Raw genomic sequence first — 24,617 nt, 5'->3', positions numbered from 1 at the left:
CATAAGTATGAGAGGCACTATTCGTATGTGAGGCACAGTAACTATGAACATCCAAGATGTAGAAAAAGGTGGGGCCACCTGTTGGCTGCTCATCCCAGCTACTGCAGAGTATTGAGCCATGCAATAGAAATATAAAAGACGTATACTGTGATTCTACTCATATAAAATGCAAATGCATGTATACTAAAGTGTATAGTTTAGAAATATATATGTAGGTGGACAAAGTACACAGAAAAACAATGATGAGATATTTTCAAAATCAGTACGATGATTCTCCTTGGGTTAGCGAGGGAGATGACATCAAGAAAAGACAAGCAAGAGTCATGGTGATGCCAAATTCCTCTTCTTAGAGTGGAGCTGTGGGCATATAAATATTAGCCTGGTAATTATTTATGACCATATACATATCTATATATCTATATCTATATCTATCTATATATATATGCATATATACATAAAAAGTATACAAGTTATATATATATATATTTGTGTGTGTGAGTGTATAATATACACATTTATATAGCGTGAATGCATATATTTTTATTTTGATATAGAGTCTCAGTATCGTGTTCAGGCTGACGTCACACCTTGATCCTATTTCCTCAGCCTACTCAGTGTATGACATTGCAGGCATTGCCTTTGGGACCAAGAAGAAAGTGTTCTTAAGAAGTCGGTGGAACTGAAATATTCCTACAAAAATTAAAAGAACAATTTTAGATAAGAAATGAATTAAGATACATCAGGACAAATAATCAATCAATGCTAGGTGGACATTTTTATTACTTAAAATATTGCTCTGATTACATGTACCACTTCATACCAAATATGGTAATACTGATTAATACACATTTTGAAATATTTGAAAGGAACTGGATATTCATTGTTAAGCATCAAAATTGAATGAAAAGTACATTAATTTTCCCATTAACCTACATGATTATTGTAGGGGTTTCCATTTAGAGCATGGTTATGATTGAATATCAACTGACAAGTTGTCTCCCTAAAGCTCCTGTGTTGAGGTAGAATTGTTCACAAGTGAAATAATCAGATGGTCAGGGGTGAAACCAAAGGAGTCCATCCTAGTTTCAAATGAATGAGTGATAACTGTAGGCAGCTGGAGCATGGCTGGGGGAGATGGTTCAGAGGGGGTGGCACAGAAGGTGCCTCTTCCCTGTAGCTCCTTACATCTCTTCCTTCCTGGCTGCAAGTAACACAGCAAAGTAAGGCACGTTCACCATGCACTTCTGCCATGTGTTCTACATATCTTGGGCCCACAAAATCCAAGCTACGGCGTCTGCTCAACATGTACTGAACATCTGGTATCATAAACCAACATGAATCTTTCCTCGTTAAGGTATAATTGTCATGTATTTTGGTCACACTGGTGAAAGGCTTTTAACACAATCACTACATATGTGACACATTGTGATGCTCTTACTAACACACTGTGATTCAAGTGATCACAGTACATAGTAACTCTGGAAACAATACCTAGGATGTATAAATTTGAAACCTCTTTTGCATTAATACCATATAAGTGACACCTGAAAACAAATTTGGTTTTATATGCCATTCTCTAACGGATATACTAGCATGAGGTGTCCAGACTGCTCACAGACATAACCTAATTCCTGGATGGAGCTTGCAAATGTCAATTGTGTTTACCTCATTCAAATTTCTTCAGTGTTAAATTATCTGGATTATTTTATACTGTGGCATTTGAAATAAAAAGAAAACTGTTTAGAGGGAAAACATTACACTCTATTTTTGACTCCTTCTCATAAAAGAAGTGAACTTCTTGTAGACCATCAATAATCTCTGAATATGATTCAGATAGTATTTAACCATTAAGTTTCACCAGAACTCAAGTAGAGTTCAGCAAGGAGTGCAGAGTGATGTCTCTCCTGTGTTGAGCTTCCTTCTTCACAGTGCAGGGCACTGTCTACAGTGACTTCCCTTTGTGCTTGGTGCCCTAGTGGTCCACACTCATCCATGTGAGTGTGTTGGTTTGGCATAAGAATTATCTAAAACCCTAAAGAGGAATATGCAATTTTTAAGTCCCCATTGCTCAAACTTAGTGTTCCAATATCAGCATCAGTAACTCTGTTACTTAGAAGCCATCAATTAAAACTTATTGATTTTGGTGACTTCTGTGCTTAACTAAAATTGACACCAATGCTTGTCATGGGGACAATTTAATGAGGAGGGTCTCAACTTTGCTTCCTACAAGGATAAAGTGAGGAACATGAAAAACTTGTGATGTCCAGACCCTTCCACAGAGCAATTTAATCAAAATTGTTCTGGGCAGGAGCCAGCCATTGGCAGTTTGGAACACTCCCAGGTCACTGCATTAGTAGCCTACTGGAGAACCACTGGTGCCTGGGCTCTCATATTCACTGGCCCATGATGGTAATACACTCTGGCTTTTATAGCTGTGCAAAAGAGTACTGTCATAGCTCCTAAACTTATACTAAATTATTTCTTCTAGGAATCAAAAAGCCAAACTTTCATTTCTTTTTTGTGCACTTTGTCTTTCTTGTGCAAGAAATACAGTGAAGTATCTCCATGATCAGAAATTATGTTTATTTACCTATGTCATATTCTCCAGTTTTACCAACACATGCCTTAAAAATAAGACCCAGTAAAATAGGTGTTTGTCACTCCAGCTAACATGACGAAAATAGGTCCAGGGGCTTATTATTTAAAGGATTGAATTAAGACATATTGAAGACACATCAGAATGCCATCACAGAGATACGCCTAGTCTCTGTGAACAACTTTCTGACACACACAGAACCAACTGATAGGTAATAGTATTCCTCATTGCTAAGAACAAGAGTCACCTGGCCATTAGCAATGACAGTTCTATCCTCTTTGGGCTTTGACTTCATTTCCCTAGGAATATATGTCATCTGGTATCCTGGAGACACCTGTTTCCTTTTCTGAATTCTTTCTGTGTGTTTGTTCAACAATAAGACCTAATCATTAAAATCGGATCAATGACCTCAATAAAAACAAAAGAGAGTGCAGTTTATCTAGAGAGTTCAGTGACACCAGGGTACACCAAGGTGGCAGGTTATGAGTGGTATAAGGGGCAGTTTCCCTCAAGCATCATATGTGGATGGACAAGGGTGTTCAGGAGACCCAAGACATGAGTCAATATGGCCTGACCCAACCACAAAGACAGGAAGCCAGAAGCAGAAGGAAAGAATTCTCAAGCAGGTGGAGTGTGGAGGGATCCGAACATCCTGGTGATGCTGATCTCTGCAGCCACATCGCCTCATAGGACCCCCTAACATCCATGCTGGCAAAATTTGCTAGGGAAATCCTACAAGGATAAATTGAGGTGGGTTTCAAAGGGTTGGAGGTCTCTCTGACCTCCAAGGTTCACTATGTGTGTTTGCATTCACTAAAGGTCTGTGTCGCCCATGAAGAGCTCCACAGCAGAGGGAATGCTACAGTGGGGAATGGGGAAGTGTGCTAATGGCCTTCCTGCTCTCAAGCTGTTATGCTCCAATTCGGTACCCCCAAAAGACCACCAGAGACCAAGATTGATGTAAGCAGCAAAGAGGTGTTTATTGCGAGCTAACTCGGTCCTCCGCGCGCACACACAGCAACTGGTGACAGTGAGAGGCCCCAAGCCCAGGGTTTGCAGCAGTTTTATACATTCTTTGGAGAAGGCAGGAACCCCCACATACATCACAGTATCTCTTAGCAAATCATCACACACCACAGGAAAATCAAATAACAACTCTAAAACATGATTAGGCCATTCACTGGCGGGAACAATTTGGGTAAGGGTGTTTGGTTAGTACAAGAGGGGGATTCATTTGAACTGATTGGTTTAAGCCAAGAGGGGTGTTCATGCTGAACTACATGGTTTCCCAACACCATAAACTACTGGGAGGGTCATCTGGCATGCCAGGTATTTCCCTGTCTCATGCTGATTGGTGGCTGCTAGGGGGCTGCTATGGATCCTCACCTAGCCTGACTGAGTCAGGGACACCTGGTGCAGCAGATCTCTCCTGTTATTTGTAGATAAACAACTTAGCAGGGTGGGAATGTGCCTAGGAGTACTCTGTGGATCTTTCCAAGGACAAAGGTCATGTCTCTTCCTTGGACAGGCTTTGCTCTGAGGTAGAGGCTGGTTTTTCAAAGCTAAGGGTCTCTGTTGCACTTTCAAACCTTCTTTGCCCACCAGATGCATAATGAAGGAGCCAGGAGATAAAAATACAGTGTTTACCTTTGTGTCCCCAGAAAGAAATAAGGGACACAGAAGTTGATCTTTACCAAGGGCAGACATGACTTACTGCCCACACTGCCTCTGAAGCCCAACAGACAGAGGCACAATGTCACATGACACCCTCTCTGTGAGGAAGGATAGCTAAAAAGACCCCTGAGAGATGACTCAGGAAGACCTAACCAATGACACCTAACACAGCAGGGAAGGGAAATCATGTTTTCCAATCAACCTGAATATTTAAACTAAATTAAACAGGCCTAATTTGATAATTGCCTATTTACAAATACAAACAATGACAGGAAAAGACTTGCATGTGACAACACCAGCCTCTGGGCAGGGTATAAAAGGGGACATGGGTCAGAGAGACCTCCAAACCTTTGAAACCCACCTTCCTGGAAACACCCCCAGAACCTCCAGTCTCTGACACCATGTGCAACTCCTGTTGTGGCTCCTGCTGCTCTGGCCAGGGCTGTGGCTGCTGCCAGCCCAGGTGCTGCCAGACCACCTGCTGCAGGACCACCTGCTGCCGCCCCAGCTGCTGTGGCTCCAGCTGCTGCAGCCCCTGCTGTGGTGGTTCCAGTGGCTGTGGCTCCTGCTGCTGCCGCCCCATCTGTATTAGGACCACCTGCTGCCGCCCCAGCTGCTGTGGGTCCTGCTGTGGTGGCTACAGTGGCTGTGGCTCCTGCTGCTGCCGCCCCACCTGCATTAGGACCACCTGCTGCCACCCCAGCTGCTGTGGCTCCAGCTGCTGCAGCCCCTGCTGTGGTGGCTCCAGTGGCTGTGGAGGTTCCAGTGGCTGTGGTTCCTGCTGCCACCCTTGCTGCCACCCTTGCTGCTGCCGCCCCATCTGCTGTAGGACCACCTGCTGCCCCCCCAACTACTGTGGCTCCTGTTGATGCGCCCTATGTGCTGACAGTCTGGGCTGCTGGGCCCCCTTGCTCTCAGCCACCCCAGGAACTACATGTCAGCTCCTGCAGACCCTCCTGCTGGGGAACCAGAAGCTGCCAGAACCCCTGCTGCACATCCCAGAGCTGCCCCTCACCTGCTGGGCTTCCAGCTGCTGCCCCCCTGTTTGTCTCCAGACCACCTGATGCTCCCAGTCTGCTCTAGTGGTTCCTGCTGCTGAGATCTGACCTCATCTCTGTTCTTCAACCAGTGTCCTCCTTGGCCTCCATCTCTCAGCCCCACAGGATGGAGCAATGGGACACTCCCCTCCCCCACTACCTGCTCAGTCTCTGACCAATGTCAGCAAGTTTGAATTTTCTCTAGCCTCCTCTAGTCTCACATTTCCCCTTTGGATATTATTGCTCTCTGACTTGTTGTCTCATGTGGACATAGACCTGCATCTTCAATAAAAATGCTATATACATAATGGCCTCATGTCTTTTTCTTTCTCCCTTTTGAGTTGCTGTGCTACTCTGATTTGGGGGGGGGGGGGTTGAGGGTAGGACATCTATCAAGATTTAAAAGCAAGCCCCTGGACCTCCCCGCCTGAGGACTTTCTCTGGATGAAGAGCAACCCCTGGGTAGGAGGGTTTAAGGGTCCAGGAGCAGAGCTTACCCAGTTACTGGGAGTGGATGCACAGAAGCTCCAGCTCAATGTTGCCCGGGTGGTCCTTCCAGTCCTCATAGGTCCTCTGTGGGACTGGACCTTCTATGACCCAGTGCTGTGCTGCTCAGTGTCTCTGCCTTCTGTTCTGTGAGTCACTTTGCACATTCCCTGCAGGGCTCCCTGTGATCATTTCCAAGTTTCTAAATCCTAAATCATTGCTATTAGAAACTTCTCAAGGCAACTGAGACTTAGATCACTATAGTCCCATTCTCAGTGTTGGGGTCCTTCAACAGCTTTGCCATCACGATGGAAGGTCTCTGTGTTGTCAGGGTCAACCTTATTTGACCCTCTATCAAACTTGCAAATCTTCTTAACAAATTGTTATTTCCTACCAATCTCCTCATAGTTTCCTCAAGATATTACTGGGTATATCACTCTATCACTGGATCTGAGGGACAGGGGACAATACCTGATTGGTACCTCTCACCCCTGATGTCTTCCACCCTTGGCTCTGAGTGATGGGCCTCAGGGCTTGTTCGCTGTTGAATGCAGGTTGTCCCCAGCTCTTTCCCTAAAGTGTTTCTGTGACACTGTAGCTGGATTTGTCTTAGCCAGTGACAGAGCCTGCAAAGTAAGGGTGGTTACCTACAGGAAAGTCTCAGTCTCCTATGTGCTGAAGTTTGCCATATGCTATTGGTTCAAAGGAAGTTCTCAAAGGTGAGACAATGACATAAATTACTTTATTATTCCTTTCATACTGATCAGTTGGAATAACTGAGACAAATGCACTTACAGAAAGCATGTTTATGTTTTTTACCATCTGGAGGTTCCAGTCATGACCAAGTGGCCCCCTTTCTGTGGGGTGTTTGCTGAGCTTGCTGAGAGGCAAAGGCATTAATCTTGGTGTAGATCAAACTGCACCCATCACCAACTAGAAAGAAAAAGACAGAAAGCCTTCGAAGGGCGTGCTTCCATGGCCTAGTATTATCCCAAGAAACCTCACCTTTTCAATGTGCATGACATCTCCCAATTCAGTCAGTCTGTGAGGCTATCCTTGACCACAAGCACAAGAGGTACTGTCCATATTCATGGCACAGTAACAATGGACACCAGGAATTAGAGAAAGTTGAGGCCACCTATACACTGCTATTCTCAGCTTTTCCAGAGTATTGAGTCAAAGAAAAATGGAAATAAAAAAATGTGTGTACTTATTTTTGTTGTTTTATTCCTGTAAATTGCCATTTTGACTGGAGTGAGATGAAATATTAGAGTAGTTTTAGTATTCATTTCTCTAATTGCTGGAAATGTTGAACACTTTTTTCATATATTTGTTGATACATTGTATTTCTTCTTCCATGAAGGATCTGTTCAGGGGTGTTACATTTTTTTAGTTCTTTAATATATCCTATAGATTACTGCTCTATCTGATGTGCATGTGGTAAAGATTTTCTCCCATTCTATAGTCTCTCTCTTCACATTATTGATTGTTTCTTTTGCTGAGGAGACCTTTTTAGTTTGAATCCATCCCATTTATTGATTCTTGATTTTATTTCTTGCAATTTAGGAGTCTTATGAACAAGTCAGGCCCTAAACTGACATTTTAAAGATTTGAGCCTACTTTTACTTCTATTAGGCACAGCGTCTCCAGTCTAGTGCCTACGTCTTTGATCCACTGTTGAGTTTCGTGCAAGGTGAGAGATAGGGGTTTAATTTCATTTTGCTACATAGGGATTTCCAGTTTTTCCAGCACCATTTGTTGAAGAGGCTATCTTTTCTCCCGTGTATGTTTTCTGCACCATCGTCTAGTATGAGATAACTGTATTTATGTGGGTTTGTCTCTGTATCTTCTATTCTGTACCAATGTTCAATATGTGCATTTTGGTGCCAATATCATGCTGGTTGTGTTACTATAGCTCTGTAGTATAGTATAAGGTCTGATATGTTGATGCCTCTTGCTTCACTCTTCTTGCCAAGGATTACTATGGATATTCTGGGTCTCTTAATTTTCCAAAGTAATTTTATGATGCTTTTTCTAGTTCTATGAAGAATGGCAATGGGGTTTTTTAATAGGAATTTCATTAAATCTGTATAACACTTTTGGTAGTATGGCAATTCGACAATATTAATTCTGCCTATTCAAGAATATGGGGGATCTTTCCATTTTCTAAGTTCTTCCATTTCTTTCTTTAGTGCTCTGTAGTTTTCATTGTAGAGATCTTTCATCTCCTTTGTTACATTGATTCCTAAGTATTTTACTATTTTTGAGGCTTTTGAGAATGGAGTAGTTTTCCTAACTTCTATGCAGAGTATTCATCACTGATGTATAGAAATGCATTTGATTTATGGGTGTTGATTTTATAGCCTGCTACTTTGCTGAATTCATCTGTTAGCTCTAGAAGTTTTCTGGTGGAATTTTTGGATCCTCTACGTATAGAATCGTGTCATCAGCAAATAAGGATAGTCTGAATTCTTCTTTCTCAATTTATATCACTTTAATTTCTTAATTTCTTTTGTCTAATTGTTCTGGCTAGAACTTCCAGGATTGTGCTGAATAGAAGTGGTGAAAGAGGGCATCACTGTCTTCTTCCAGTTTTTAGAAGAATACATTCAATTTGTCTCCTTTTAGAATGATATTGGCCTTGGGATTAGTATAGGTAGTTTTTACAATGTTGAGGTATGTTCTTACTATCCCTAGTTTTTCTAGTGTTTTAAACATACAGAGGTGCTGTATTTTGTCAAAAGCTTTTTCAGCATCTATTGAGATGATCACATAATTCTTATTTTTTAGTCTATTGATGTCATGAACTATGTTCATTGATTTTTTTATGTTGAGCCAAACTTGCATCCCTGGGATGAACCCTACTTAATCCTGGTGCACTATCTTTTTAATGCAATTTGGCAGAATTTTATTGTAATTCTATTTAAATAAAATTTAAGGGCATGTATAACTGAACTGTTAGAGTTTAAAAATCTAAAACATGTAGGTGAATGAAGAAAAAAAACCACAATGATAAGTCTACATTAAAAATCAGGAGAATGATTCTCCATGGTGGAGGGAGGGGGACAAGAAAAATTAAAAAAAAAAATACAAGAGCTCTTGGTGATGCTCAGTTTCTCTTTCTGAACTTGAGTTTTGGGCATGTGGATACTAGCCTACTACTTATCATAGCACGATAGATAGAAAGATAGATAGATAGATAGATAGATAGATAAGATAAGATAATTTTCACAATGAATATCAATTGTGTTTCTTCATTCAGATTTATTTGGTGTTTAGATACCTGGATTATTTATCTTGTGCCATTATAAAAAGTAAAAAAAAAAAAAACTGTTTACAGGGAAAACAGTACACTCTATTTATGACTCCTTCTCATAAAAGAAGTGAATTTTTTGTAGACCATCAGTAATCTCTGAATATGATCCAAATAGTAACTAACCATTAAATTTGACCAGACCGCAGGTAGAGTTCAGCAAGAAGTGCACAGAGTGATGTCTCTCCTGTGTTGAGTTTCCTTCTTCACAGTGCAGGGCACTGTCTACAGTGATTTTCCTTTGTGCTTTGTGCCCTAGTGGTCCACGCTCATCCATGTGAGTCTATTGGTTTGGCATAAGAATGATCTAAAACACTAAACAGGAATATGCAATTTTAAATTGCACATTGCTCAAACTTCAGTGTTTCGATGTCAGGACCAGTAACTCTGTTACTTAGATGTCATCAATTAAAACTTATTGATTTGGGGGACTTTTGTGTTTAACTAAAATTGACACAAATGCATGTCATGGGGACAATTTAATGGAGAGGGTCTCAGTTTTGCTTCCTACAAGGATAAACGGAGGAACATGAAAAACTTGTGATGTCCAGACCCTTCCACAGAGCAATTTAATCAAAATTGTTCTGGGCAGGAGCCAGCCACTGGCAGTTTGGAACACTCCCAGGTCACTCCTGTAGTAGCCTACTGGAGAACCACTGGTGCTGGGGCTCTCATATTCACTGGCCCATGATGGTAATGCACTCTGGCTTTTATAGCTGTGCAAAAAAGTACTGTCATAGCTCCTAAACTTATACTAAATTATTTCTTCTAGGAATCAAAAAGCCAAACTTCTATTTCTTCTTTTTGCACACTATCTTTCTTGCATGTGAAATATCTCCACATTCAGAAAAATATATTTATTTATCTATGTCATATTCTCCATGTTACCAACATATGTCTTGAAAATAAAACCCAGTAAAACAGGTGTTTGCCACGTAAGCTAACATGACGAAAATATGTCAAGGGGCTTATTCCTTAAAGGGTTGAATTAAGACATAATGAAGATACATCGAAATGCTGTCACAGAGATACCCACTAGTCTCTGTTTCTTGACACACAGAGGACCACCTGATTGGTAAGAGTATTCCTCAGTTTAAGAACAGCAATCACCTGGCCATTAGCAATCACAGTCTTGTCCCCTTTGAGCTTTGACTCGATCCAAAATTTAGCAAGGAGTACACAGAATGATGTCTCATTTGCTTTAAACTTCCTCCTAAGAAAAATCCAATGTGCTATCTATAGTAACTTCCCATGTGCTTCATGCTTCATCCATGTTAATTGGTTCATTCCCATCCATGTGAGTCTGTTTGTTTTGGTATCAGAGTAATCTAAAATAGTGAAGAAAATAATCAGCATTTCAATCTGAATTGCTCAAAGTTCAGTGTTTCCAATTCAGGATCATTTGCTCTATTATTTATGTAATATCAGTTGAAATTTAATTATCCTTGCAACGTCTCAATTGAATTTGGTACAAATGCATCTAATACAATTTAAGGAGCTGGACCTCAAGCTTTGCCACCCATCAGGAGAACCCGAGGAGCATGAATACTTCTGATGCCCAGACTCTGCCCTGCCCCAAAGCAATTAAATCAGAGTTGTTCTGCACGGGGCAGCAGATTATCTATAGAAAGAGAGTGGTCTGTAATGAGAATGGACTCTGTCTTTTTTAGCTGTAGTGAAGCTTTTCTTAGCCCCTCCAAGTTTATATAGAAACCTCTCCCCTAACAATAAAAAAAGTCTTTCTCTCTCTCTCCCTCTCTCTATCTTTCTCTCCCCCCCTCCCCGCTTCAACAAATCCAGTGAAAATCTCCCCAGTCTAGACATAAAATTGTTTGAATCTTTCATGTTCTTTAGCTTTACAGATACAAGTCTATAAAATAGGAACAAGTAAATCAAGTGTCTGCTAATAAGTTAATGTGATTTAAATGTTACAAGGTTTTCTGCTTTTAAGTGCTCTTAATTAGGACATTTCAGGATTCACAGGGTTACGGATGAGTCTCTGTCTGATCCCACAGGGGACCAGCTGACAGGTGAAAAACACTGTTCATTTTTGAAATATTAGTCACCTAGCCAATGACACAGGCATGTTTGCTGCAGCTGTCCCAGCTGTGTCCAGCTGCTGCAGGCTTAGCACTACTGTCCACATGCTGCCTTGAACCCTTCACTCTGTCTCCGCTCCGACCAATGAGCTCATGTCCTTTGATCTAGGTAACTTCTCCCTATCGTTGTTTTTGTTTTGTTTTGTTTTGCTTTAAATAAAGACCTAAATCCCAGCAGCTCAGGATGCTGAGGCAGAAGGATCACAAGTTTGAGGCCCGCCTCAACAACTGGGTGATATCTTATCTCAAAATAAAAAATAAAAAGGGCTGGGGATGTGACTCAGTGGTAAAGCATGTCTGGATTCAATCCCTAGTACCACCACCACCACCCCCCCCAGTAAAATAAAATACCTAAAGAGTGACGTCTAATCACACGTGAAAAATGAAGCAGGGGCTCAGTCTACACACTTCATTGACTGAGCCTGGAGTAGTCAGGTGGGATGTAAATGAGAGTAAAAGGCATGTTTTATTTGAACTCTCTTGATGCTGTGACCAAAAGACCCAATAAGAACAGTTTTAGAGAAGGAAAAGTTTATTTGGGGTTCACAGTTTCAGAAGTCTCAGTGACTCCATTCCTTGGGGCCCAGGTGAGGCAGGACATCAGAGCAGAAAGGTGTGGCAGAGGAAAGCAGCTCAGGACATGGCACCAGGAAGGAGAGAGAGAGAGAGAGAGAGAGAGAGAGAGAGAGAGAGAGAGAGAGAGAGAGATCCACAAAACAAGGACAAGATATAAGCCCGAAGGCACAACCTTAGTGACCTGTCTCCTCCAACCAAAACCTACCTGCCTTTAGTTACCACCCATTTAATTCACCCATTCAAATGGACTGATGCACAGATCACGTTAAGACTTTCATAACTCAGTCATTTTACCTCTGAACTTTCTTGCATTATCTCATACATGAGCTTTGCAGGGGTGGGGGGGACACTTTATATCTAAACCATAGCAAGGCAGTAACACTGGGTCATCCCGCTTAGTTCAGCAGGTAAATATTAGAAATTGTGGATATGTATCAAAAAAAGAGATGATCAAAGACAGAAGGAAAATATACCCCCAGTACAGAATCAAGGGATCTGAACATTACAGCATAGCTAAGTCTGCAGCCAACATCCCCAAAGAGGCCCTAAAAATGATTTCAAGGTTTGTTTCTGGTGAAAAAAAAAAATTAAATTTTTATCCTTTGCTTTTACACCTTGAAACAGTTCAGGATTCCCATAAAATGTCTAGAAAATGGGTTATGATTACAGTAGAGAAGGAGATGTGTCCAAATGGCCTTGAATTCGAGCAAATGATCTGCATTTCACATTCAAGTCTTGGATCATCAGACCTTTAATGAATGAACCATCCAACTCAAGCATAAGTTACCCTCTTGGATCACCAGAAAGAACTATGGGCCTATATGAATCATTATCACCCAAGAGTAGTCATGATATACTAGACAAAATGAGAATGAAGCATACAGGACCAGGGGGCAGAATGTCATATGACACCTGTGGTTGAAGAAGCTATAGAAAGAAAGTTCTGGAAGAGCGGACAGATGAATCAGAAAAAGGAAATCATGTTTTCAACGCATCTTGAAAATTTAATGAGGAAATCAATCTTGTCTAATTTAATAATCACTTAAAAAAAAACAATAACAAGGAAAGGGATGTTACAGGTGAAGACAGCAGCCCCTTAGCAGGGTATAAAAGGGGATATAGGACCAACAAACTTCCAAACCTTCCAAACCTACCAAACCTACCTTCCTGGAAACACCCCCAGAACCTCTAGTCTCTGACACCATGTGCAACTCCTGTTGCGGCTCCTGCTGCTCTGGCCAGGGCTGTGGCTGCTGCCAGCCCAGGTGCTGCCAGACCACCTGCTGCAGGACCACCTGCTGCCGCCCCAGCTGCTGTGGCTCCAGCTGCTGCAGCCCCTGCTGTGGTGGGGGCTCCAATGGCTGTGGAGGTTCCAGTGGCTGTGGCTCCTGCTGCTGCCACCCCACCTGCCTCCAGACTACCTGCTGCAGGACCACCTGCTGCCGCCCCAGCTGCTGTGGCTCCAGCTGCTGCAGCCCCTGCTGTGGTGGGGGCTCCAATGGTTGTGGAGGTTCCAGTGGCTGTGGCTCCTGCTGCTGCCACCCCACCTGCCTCCAGACCACCTGCTGCAGGACCACCTGCTGCCGTCCCAGCTGCTGTGGCTCAAGTTGCTGTAGCCCCTGCTGTGGTGGCTCCAGCTGCTGTGGTTCCAGTGGCTGTGGCTCTTGCTGCTGTCGTCCCATTTGCTGCCAGACTACCTGCTGCCGCCCTAGCTGCTGTGTGTCCACCTGCTGCCGCCCCTGCTGTTGCTAACCCTCCTGTTGCTCTCCAGCCTGCTCTAGTGGATCTTGCTGCTGAGTGCTCTAACCTGCACTCTCCTGCCTACTTCAGCCAATATTCTTAGTCTATATGGGAGAGCCCAGTCATGAGAGGTCAAGTCCCAGCTGAGACCGATTTGGATCTGCAAACTACTCCCCTCTTCCCTACAGGTTACTGTCTGTCTCTCTCAACTGAACACAAGTTTGAATTTTCTCTAAAACCTGTCAACTATCATGTAATCCCTCTGGAAATGTTTGCCCTCTGCCATATTTTCTTATCTGAAGATATTCTTGCATCTTAAATAAATCTGAGTTTTGCAGCCATACAAAAATAAGGGCATCCTGTCTCCTTATTTTTCCTCTTCCATTATCATTCTTACTGTCTATTTTTCTGTAATTCATCTCTAAGGAATGGGATCAGAGCAAATAATTTGAGGTGCTCAGTCTCTGTTCTGTGAACATTCCTGATGCAGAGAGATGCTTTCAAGACCAAAACCTGTATCTCTTGCCTAAGGACTTTCTCTGGATGCAGAGCAAGCTCTGGGCAGAAGGGTTAAGAACTTCTAGGAACAGAATTCAACCAGTGAGTGGTGCACAGATACTCTAGTGAAATTTCCCTTGAGTGAGTCCTTCCAGGCCTCCAAAGGTCCTCAGTGGGACTGGACCTTAGCTGCCCCCAGGAGTGTTCTGCTCATTATGTTACTCTCTACGGCCTTCTCTCACTGGCCAGGATCAACTCCCAAATTCCCTCCAGTGTCTCCTGGCCTTATCTACCAAGTAAACTACTTGCCCTCAATCCTCTGTATGATGGGCTTTTCCAGGGGGCACCCAGTCTAAGACACTCATGTTCCTAATCTCAGCACCGGTGGTCTTCAAAACATTTTTCATGCAATCTGGCCTCACTACCCAATTGTTTTATTTCCTGTTTTCTAGGTTTGCAAACATAAATCATAAAATAAGAACAAGTAAACCAAGTGTTTGCTAGGAATGTTCATGTGATAAAAATGTCACAAGGGGGTTTTCTCTTTAAATTGTTCTAATTAATTTAAAGATGTCATTGTAGGATGAAAAATTTGTCTCTGTATTCCTTGGACTTTCCTACTTTTTTGTATTGAGAGAGTCCTGATTCCTGGGAACTCCGTAAGTCCTAGGTAATCAGTTCAGTTGATCACCATATGATCGAATTTGTTAGGAATTATTAAAATGAAATCTTGGTGTTCATTAGTATTGCTTGAATGAACTGGTGAGTTCTCCACCAATACAGAAACTCTCCCAGACATATGCTAATCTAAAGACAGAAAAGAAATGATCCTCCGTATAATTTACTTCAATTCTAGAACAAAACTAAATTATGAAGAAAAAGTATTAGAACACTGGCCTGCCTTTATGTTGCTGGAGCTTTCTGAAGTGACATTTGGGAGACTTCTAGAGTCATGTAAAATGTTCTCCATCTTGATCAGTGTGAAAGTTACACAGATGCATTCATTTATCAAAACCAAATAGTTCACATTAGGAGTTGGAAATGTAGCTCAGTGGCAGAGCACTTGCCTCGCAGATACCTGGTCCCGTATTCCATCCCCAGTACCACAAAAAAACAAACAGCAAGAACAGCAGTACACTCAGAAGTTGTATACTTCACTGTATGTAAATTTTATTTAATCATACAACAGTAAAAATGACAAGAAATGTTAATTTTGGAATATGTCTACCAAATTGCATGTTAGCTAATTTGCTCTAAGCAAAACTATTTTCGTGAAATAACACTGTCATGAGCTCTTTGATGTTACTTCACCATACACTATTACAATTATGTGTGTGTGTGGTCCTCTCCATACACTGTGAATTCTATGGGAGGAGACTCTAAATCATATTTTGAACACCAATATGTGCCTCACAGATGATCTATTCAACCAATTTATTTTATAAACAAGGCAGGAACTTGATCTAGGTGGTTTTTGCAAAGCTTTAATGGACAGTGTGAGCTGTAGTCTAAGCCTGGACCTTGAATCTTCAGGGTTTTTGTTTGTTTGTTTTGGTTCCGGGGATTGACCCCAAGGGTGCTTAACCACTGAACCACATCTCGAGCCCTTTCTTGCATTTTATTTAGAGACAGGGTCTCCCTGAGTTGTTAAGAGTGCCTCGCTAAGTTCATAAGGCTGGCTTTGAACTCTCAATCCTCTTGCCTCAGCCTCCAGAGTCACTGGGATTTTAGGTGTGCAGCACAGTGCCCAACGGGTCTTTAGTATTAGCAGCATTTGGGCACTTGCTAAAAAGCAGGGCCTGGAGCCTCCTCCCAACAATCAGAAATTCTGGGAGTCAGCCCTGCAATCTGTATTTCACATGCCCTCTGGATGATTTTGATACATGTGCAAGTTAAACTACCACTCAATAGAGGATACGTGAAATTATAATACAATAAGGTGAAATTTGCTAAAATTCACTAATATTTTAGTTTGATTCAAAAAACTTGTGTCATGGGTTTCTCAGAAGTAAGAAGTTGCTCTGGAAGTAAGTTCTGAAGAGATGAATATTCAAAATACTTTCCTCCACTGATGAAATGAAAATTAACGGAGAAATAAAAATGAGGCTGTGTGTTCCAGAATTTAAGAGAGCAGCTGGAGAGACATATAGACATATAAGCCCTCAAAGCAGAAATTTAAGAAACTGTGACACTAAGCACACAGAGAAATTGCCTGTCAGCACTGAAGGCTGTAGAGCATGATCTGAAGTCTGAAACATCCGGAGAAACCCATTCCAGCGGTGCGGAGGTCACCAGCATCACACCTACCTGGAGCAGTTCCCTTCCTCATTGCTGAACAGTGACCCACCTAGAGGGCCTTTCCCTCTGGTCCCAGCAGATGACATATGAAGCCGATGGGCTTCCTCTCCATCCGTGGAAGAAATGCACAACTGAAAGTGTAACTGACCGACTCCCATGGTGACAAGGGATTCTGGAAGAGAGAGTGAAGAGTGTCATTCCGGACGCACAGGGGCAGGTGCCAGCCCTCGGTAGGGGAGTTGAAGAGACCGTGGTCTGGAAGATGTCAACAAGTGGGGTCAAAAGGAAAAACAGATGGGTAGAGTTTGTTACTACCCAACAGAAAATTGTGTTCCTAACAAATTAAGCCATTAAATAGACAAACATCATTATGTAATCGGATAATTACTTAGCTATTCAGGAAATAAAAAACAAGGAAACTACATCAACAACAGGAAAGTGGGCCGTATATAAGAGGAAGTGGCACGAGAGAACTTCTAAACTCCAGAACTTCACCCTCCTGGAAACCCACCCAGAACCTCCAGTCTCTGACACCATGTGCAACTCCTCTTGTGGCTCCTGCTGCTCTGGCCAGGGCTGTGGCTGCTGCCAGCCCAGGTGCTGCCAGACCACCTGCTGCAGGACCACCTGCTGCCGCCCCAGCTGCTGTGGCTCCAGCTGCTGCAGACCCTGCTGTGTGTCCAGCTGCTGCCGCCCCTCTTGCTCTGGTGGGTCCAGCTGCTGTGGCTCCAGCTGCTGCCGCCCCTGCTGCTGCATCTCCAGCTGCTGCCGCCCCTCCTGTGACTCCTGCTGCTGCCAGACCTGCTGCCGCCTGCGTCCAGTCTGTGGCAATGTCTCCTGCCACACCACCTGCTATCGCCCCACCTGTGTCATCTCCACCTGCCCCCGCCCCATGTGCTGTGCCATCCCTGACTGCTGATCTCTTTCTGGAAAGCCTGTGACATGGTGGATGCCTTCATTAGACACATAAAATACATGGACAGCCAGTGACGGGGAAAATAAGACTCTTGCCTGCCAACCCTTCCTCTGATGGGGCATTCAGAGTTGCAATCTGATCCTTCAGGAAATAACAGATGTAAACACCTTGGGTAAAAGATTTTAACCCAAGCCCCAATTGCATCTATTTTTAGACAAGCAATGCCTTCCACTTAAGTGTACACTAATTGTGATGATCTCACATAGTGTTGTTTCTGTGTATTCTCAATAAACAGCCAGTTCCTGATACTGAAATCTCCTGGTTTATTAATGATTTGATTGTGTATGTGTGTTTATGTATCACTTCACCCCAAGGCCCATCTTTCTCCAAGTGCAGGAGAGCATATTTAAGAGCAGGGGCTCTTGATTCACCACCTGTGTTGGAATCAGGACTGCACTAGATGCTTCTTGTTACAACATGGGAGAAATTATTTTTATCATATTATTTTTATCAGTTTATTTTTAGTTATACATGACATAGAATCCATTTTGATATAATTATACAAGCATGGAATACACTTTATTCTAAATAGGACCTCATTCTTGTGGATGTACACGATGGTGGGATTCACTGTAGTGTATTCATGTAGCTACGTAGGAAAGTTATGCCATATTCATTCCACTGTCTTTCCTTTTCCTTTCACTCCCTTTTATCTGATCTATCAAACTTCTGTTGCCCACCCTCTTATTGTGGGTTAGCTTCCACATATCAGAGAAAACATTTGACCTTTACCTTTTGGGAATTGGCTTATTTCACTTAGTGTAATCATCTCCAGATCCATTCATTTACTGGCAAATGTCACAAAGTCATTCTTTCTTATGGCTGAGTAATACTCCATTGTCTATATACACTACATTTTCTTTATTCATTCATCTGTTGAAGGTCACCTAGCTTTGTTCCACATCTTGGCTATTGTGAATTGAGCTGCTGTAAACATTGATGTGGCTGCATCACTTGTACTATGCTGATTTAAAATCCTTTGGATATGTACCAAGGAGTGGGATAGCTGGATAAAATTGTGGTTCCATTCCTAGTTTTTTGAGGAATCTGGCATAGGAGAATTTAGCAACCTTTTCAGGCCTTAAGATTTATTTCTCTAGGAATTAGGAATAAAACATTACATTATTTGAAGGACCTAATTCACATAACACAGTTAACACAGGCCTGTCACATAATGTAGGTTCTCAAAATGATTTTTATCGTTACTGAGATATTACTCTGGGCCAGAACAATATCTTAGCATAGCGTTCTCTTTGACAGAATGGTAGAAAAATGTATAAAACAGTTTTATTGTCCTTTACAACTTAAAATGAAGTTTTGTTATATCTTTCAAAGGTCTGTTTTAAACAGCTTTTCTGATGCTGTGAACAAAAGATTTGACAAGAACAATTTAGAGAAGGAGAAGTTTATGTGTCACAGTCTCAGAGGTCTCAGTCCTTAGACAGCCAACTCCATTGCTCTGTGCATGAGAGAGGCAGAACATCCTGGCAGAAGGGGAAACAGCTCAGGACATGGCCCCCCAGGGGGAGGGGGGGAGCGCACTCCCCTCACCATAGACAAAATATAAACCCCCAAGTCATACCCTCAGTCACCCACCTCCCCCAGCCACACCCTACCTGCCTGGAGTGACAACCCAGCTAATCCCTACCTGGAGATTAAGGCCCTGATTAGGTGAAAACTCTCATAACCCAATCATCCCACTGCTAAACTTTCTTGACTTGTCTCACACATGAGCTTTTAAGGGATACCTAACCTAAAGCATAACAATGTCCCTTAAAATTCGATTTGTTGAACATCGTCAAGGCACCTGTGTTTAACCTGACTGAATTATTTCTTCCAATATGCTCCATGACTAGTATAAATAAATTTCCAGTGCCTTCCCTCCCGCCCTCCATTCCTTCCTTTCTAAATATAAAAGTCTCTTCAGAACACAAAATGTACCTTCTAAATCAAAACTTCTGGAAATTTACGGATTTCATGGCAACTTTGCCATAAATATTTAAAATTTTATTAATAGATGCTCAAAATTTTAGAAGTTCCTGACTGAAATTCCTTCCTCATTTCACCTTCTTTAGTAATTGAGGTTTCTATATCGTCGTGATCATTTCACTCTCTCGTTTTGGGCTCCCCTCACCTTCTTGGTCTTTGCTCAGAGAACCTGGGAAGCCAACATGGCAGCCTGCATTGCAGGGGGTTGTGGGGCTGCAATCGACCTGGGTCAGAGCGTCGGAGCCGCCAGGGTCCTGCTCCCGGTGCTTGCCCCTGTCTACTGGCATTCTTGAATTGGAATTCATTCCTCCATGGGAAAAAACAAATACTGAAATTTCCAATAGAGAGGAAAAATATGTTACAATGAAGAAGAGCTTGCTCCACGTTCCAGTTCTATGTTGGAAGCATAGTCTACGTTTTACCACAGCCAGCCCAAGTGCCCATGGAATCACCAGCCAGTTTCTGGGGATTTGCATTCAGACATCAGGAAAAGGACTTGGTGTTGCTTTTATCCTGAGGGATAATATTGAAGGACATGCTGTTGAAAAAATTTTTTGACCTGTATAATCCTCAAATCTATAAGATCCAAGTGGTCAACTTAGAGAAATGCCAGATGGTAGCCTAGGATACTGACAACATGCCCTTCTTGAAAACCACACTTTAGATTTGAAGATGAAACTGGTGCTATCAGAGCCTCATCAAGAGGGTCTGTTAATGAGCTAAAAGTAAAAATGAGGCATGTAAGTCCTGGTCCAAACACTGGACATGACAAGATTTGCAAATTAAAGGAATCATATTTGATCTTTGCTTAACTAAAGAACAAATGAAAGAAAGTCAGAAGTGCAGTCAGCCACTGTTTGAGTTTGATATGATACGGGAATTTGATACTTCAAAACCTGAAGCTGCAAAATGGGATGAAATTGAAGCATCAAAACATCCCAGTTCTGAGAATGCATTTGATCACTCACCCAGGATGCATTGGTTCTTAAAGAACTTTTTGAAGCCAGTTTAATCCCATTAATAAGAAAAAAGTCCTTAAATGAACTCAGCAATTCATTATTTAATAGCACTTTAAAAATAAAGTTTGCACACCACCACCAACAACAATAAAAAGAGAACATAGACAGGATATTTCTCTTTGAGACTCAGTTTTCTCATCATCAAAACTTGATCTTTCTTAGCTGGGAAAATGTGTGACAAAATGTACAATAATATCATGTTTATACAAATAAAGGGGTTTATAAGTTTTGGTTTCATAATCCAAAATATGATAAAAACATTTTAAATACAATACTTTAATTTTCCATACATTATATATTAGCATAGTTATATTTCCAAGTAACAAGTAAAATCAACCAAGAGTGGATTATTATTTCTAAAATTAAAATAATAATAATAATAAAATTTAAGATGTCAAAAGACAAAACAAATAGAAGCTAGGTTTCACATTAACATAGGTTGGGTGTTACATTATTTGAATATGAAAGACATTTTCAGCTCCACCCTTTCCACTTGTTCTAAATTGTTCTACAGAGGACAGACCTGTCTTCCCATTTACCAGAATTAATAAATCTTTTATCCTTCCTTATGTTCTTCTTTGACAACATCTAATTACAGAATGCAAGCTCTGGTGTTAACATGATGCATTATTAGCTTGAGCTAAATCAAAGAATAGAGGTTTTATGTGTTCTTTTCAGTATCAAAGTATATGAGGCTTATAATTCCCTGTTTTTTACGAGAGCAGGAATGAGAAGGAACACTGAATCTATGTGCAAAGGTGCCAATACAGTTAAGGGAAAGCTCAGTAATAACAAGGAGAGTTTATAATAACCAGGAGCAGACCAGAAACCCTATACCATAATTTGGGTGAAGAGTGTGGCATGCAACATATCTTATATCAGTTCACACAGGCATTTAAGTACAGTAATTGCTTTCAGAGAGAGTTAAAGTGATGGTAGAGATGTAAGGGTAGAAAAAAAATCAAGGTAAAGATAAAGTTATGAATGGAAAAGTGACTGGAGTGATTATTTTATGTCCACATGAACTCTATCTAAATGTATAGTGGGAGTGGATTTTTAACTGAATAAAACTTTGATGAAGTCAGCCCTTCACTCGGTTTTATTTGGTCATGTACTTTTGGAATTGGCTCGAGTCTGTCTAGTACTAAATACTGAGCAATGCAGAATTACAGAAGGGCAATGAGAGGTGCTTTAGTGCAGGAAACAGCTGAAGTAGGAGTCTTAATTCCCCTAAACTCCCATCTAATATTCCTGTCTGGCCAGGATATAAGAAAGACAGTTCCCAGAGGTTACTGATGGAATCTCAGAGAACAAACAAGGCAGGTCCCGGATGGCTTAGGTTGACCTAATGTATAGGAACTTTACAGGGGAGCGTAAGCCCAGCAAGACTGCTATACCAGTCCAGTCAGATGCAAGTTACACTTTCACGGCAAGGAGCTCTGTAGGTATCACTCCAGAAACACACCAAAATACATACGGGAACTTAGTGTATGGAAAGGTGGCATTTGCAATCATTAGGGAAAAGATGTATTGTTTAATAAATGGTTTGGAGTTATGGTCAGACCCAATTGCAAGCTATTTAAGCCTCATATCTTATACCTGTGTACGTTCCTAATGGAGAAAATATTTAAAAATACAAAGCATCAAACCTTGAAATCGAAAGATATTATGAGACATTGTTTATGTAAGTCTTTTAACTTACATAATATGACACAAACCCCAGAAATCATACAATCTAACTGCATCAGATGCAACATGCGGGTAAAGAAAATTTCCTTCACATCTGATTTCGCAGAAAGGCAGTATAATTGTAGTGATTGGAAAATTGGACCCAGTGCTGGGGTGGCAGGGAACAAGTCACTGCTCCCATACTTACTGGTTTTTATCTTCCCTGGGCCTCAGATCCTCATCTGGAAGAAGGATGCTTGCCAAGTGTGTGCTTGTTACATTGTGGTTCTAGTACCCAGAAAAGTGCCCCGCCTACCACACTCAGAGCCTGCAGAAGGAAGGGAAAAAACAGGGTTTCTATCACTTACCGTATCTGCATGTGGCTCGGGCTCCTGGGAGAACACCATGCAAATATCCCTCCCTCATCTTTTGATGTAAACGTTTCTTCTTTGTCTCTAAGTAGCCTTTTTTAGATCCTTCCTTTTTAGGTACAACTCCCCCTTTCTGATTCATCTCTTAAATTTTTTATATTATTGGCTTTTAGGAGGTAGGGGCTATAAATCATATATACATAGAAAGTCATAAAATATATAAACAAAGAGCTAAACTGGGATATCTTACCAAGAGCCCTCTCGCTACATAGGTTGAATGTTGAATGCCCTCGAAAGGCTTAGATATTTAAGGCTTGGCCCCTGTGGTGCTGTTATTAGGAGGTGGTGGGATCTTTGAGACATGGGACCTATTGGGAGGTCCTTTCATAATCAGGGGCTGTTCCTAAAGGGAACTATGGGACCCCAACCCTTTCCTCTTTCTCTCTTGTTTTCTGGCCGTGGGGTGAGTAGTGTTTGCTCCTCCATGTGCTCCTGCCACAAAGAACTGTCTCGCCACAGGCACAAAAGCAACCGCCAACTGATGACAGATTAGAGCCCCCAAAAGTATGAACCAAAAAAATTTTTATCTTTATAAGTTGATTATTTTAGGTTATTCTGTTATAATGATGTAAAGCTCACACACCTCCTATGCCACTCTCTTCCATTTTCCAAGTCTCTGCCAAATCTTTCTTTGACATTATTTTATTATTATTTTATAATAAATAAATTTATTCTTTCATAACAAAGATAACAACTTATCTTCATTATGTCCATTGCCATTACTTGAGGCTGAGTGTCCACCTCTAACCCTGTCTCGATTTAACCTTTTAAACAATATCTCTCCTCCGAAATCCAAGAATGTTTTGGAATTTGTAAAGGTAGATCAAAACAATTGTTCAAAATGGCACAGGCATAAAGAGTACCTTACGTTCCTACCTAAAGGCTTTGCAGAGCTCCCCAACATTACTTCCATAACTCAAAGCCACCTCTCTTCTATTAATCTCAACTTACCTCTCATTTCTCAAAACAGACCCAGCAGTACATCACCTTCATCAATCACAAAGCCAGAGTTAAGTCCAGTCTCAATTGTATGGTCCTTCCTTAAAATCCACTTTCTCTCCATCTATTTGGATGATATGTGTTCTCAGAGGTCAATATGTGGCCCTTAAAGGCCTTATCAGGTCATTCATTATGCACATATCTCCTTTATGAAAAACACATTCTACATCAGGTCTTGTCATGAAAGAGGATTAAAGTAGAGTCTCTGCTTTAATGGACTTTGTATTATATGGGGAGCCAATAGACAGATGCATTTGTGATAGAAAAATCAAATCATAGAACTCATCAAATATATAAAACACAAAAAAAGCACAACGAAGAAAGAACTTTGTTTTATGTAGAGCCAAAGAAGATATGGAAGGAAACCAGTACTCAGACTCTCCAATTACGGACAACTAAGAGAATGTTGTGTTCACAAGCTACCCGCTCTGCAGGCAAAAGGAATATCCTCAAGGTAATTTGTTCTTTTCATATTTTATATATATATATATATATATATATATATATATATATATATATATATACTACAAAATTGCTAGAATTTTTAACTCAGAACATATGAAAATACTTAATAACATGTCAATAAAGAACAAGGATGACATATTTTTATATTCCAAAAGCTAGATTAAAAATTACTATCTAAATCACTCTTCCTCAGCCTGGAGGACAATCCTGACGACAGACCCGGATCACTCCCAGATGACTCCTTAGTCCTTAAAACACTGAGTCACTGTTAACTGCTTCAAGATGCATCTCTGGGTGATGAGAATGAATACAGTTTAGAAATGTCCTGGGATTTCATTAGTTCACTGACCACCTGAAACACCACATGGAGAGTGAGCTTCCTCATGTCTCACACCAAACAAGAGGAGCTTCTACTTCCTTTATTCATCCCAGCATTCCGTCTGACCGAAGCTTGCATTTATCCACTAGAGAGCCCAGCCCTATCAGAAGCTCTCCCCAAATGACCTCCAGAGGAGAAGCAGACCTGAGACCCACCTATGTAGCATGAGACCCAGAGTCTGAGCCATGTGATGCTACACCCAGGGGAGGAAAGAGAAGAGGTGATTCATGGGAGAACATTAGGGAACTTGAGAAATAGGAAATAATTTATCATTATACTTTGGGAGACTTTATTACAAAAATATGATTTATTCAGTGCATTTGTGTCATGTAAACAAAAACAAGGAAATTGTCTTTTCATAATTATAGAAATTC

General features: G+C 41.4%; 2 protein-coding genes and 1 pseudogene across 10 annotated transcripts in view; all 3 read left to right on the top strand.

Moving 5' to 3' along the window:
- The window catches only part of LOC308636558 (keratin, high-sulfur matrix protein, B2B-like), a gene marked incomplete at both ends in the record, with an annotated part of 197,694 nt that overhangs the window by 103,567 nt on the left and 69,510 nt on the right, over positions 1 to 24,617 (top strand). For 3 of the 8 annotated variants that reach the window (XM_081272118.1, XM_081272116.1, XM_081272115.1), the window contains one exon: positions 17,080 to 17,236. The exons of 1 other annotated variant lie outside the window; for it this stretch is intronic. In XM_081272118.1, coding sequence (XP_081128244.1) covers positions 17,080 to 17,236 — 157 coding nt within the window. Of the gene's footprint in view, positions 1 to 16,985; positions 17,237 to 24,617 lie in introns of those variants that run through there. 4 more of the 8 variants (XM_081272120.1, XM_081272114.1, XM_081272117.1 and 1 more) reach the window with 3 other exon arrangements.
- LOC308635487 (uncharacterized protein) lies at positions 4,672 to 5,139 on the top strand (the record flags this gene model as incomplete). Its single annotated transcript, XM_081269917.1, has 1 exon — positions 4,672 to 5,139. The coding sequence occupies one exon, from the start codon at positions 4,672 to 4,674 to the stop codon at positions 5,137 to 5,139; it is 468 nt and encodes a 155-aa protein (XP_081126043.1).
- On the top strand, positions 12,985 to 13,578 carry LOC308635486 (annotated as a pseudogene). The gene has a single exon. The product of its transcript is annotated as an uncharacterized misc_RNA (transcript).

Source organism: Spermophilus citellus (genome assembly GCF_964194105.1).
Source record: "Spermophilus citellus genome assembly, chromosome: 17".
In the NCBI taxonomy this organism is placed as follows: Eukaryota; Metazoa; Chordata; class Mammalia; order Rodentia; family Sciuridae; genus Spermophilus; species Spermophilus citellus.
The sequence above is the reverse complement of the archived record's forward strand: the minus strand, read 5'-3'. Positions and strand labels throughout refer to the sequence as shown.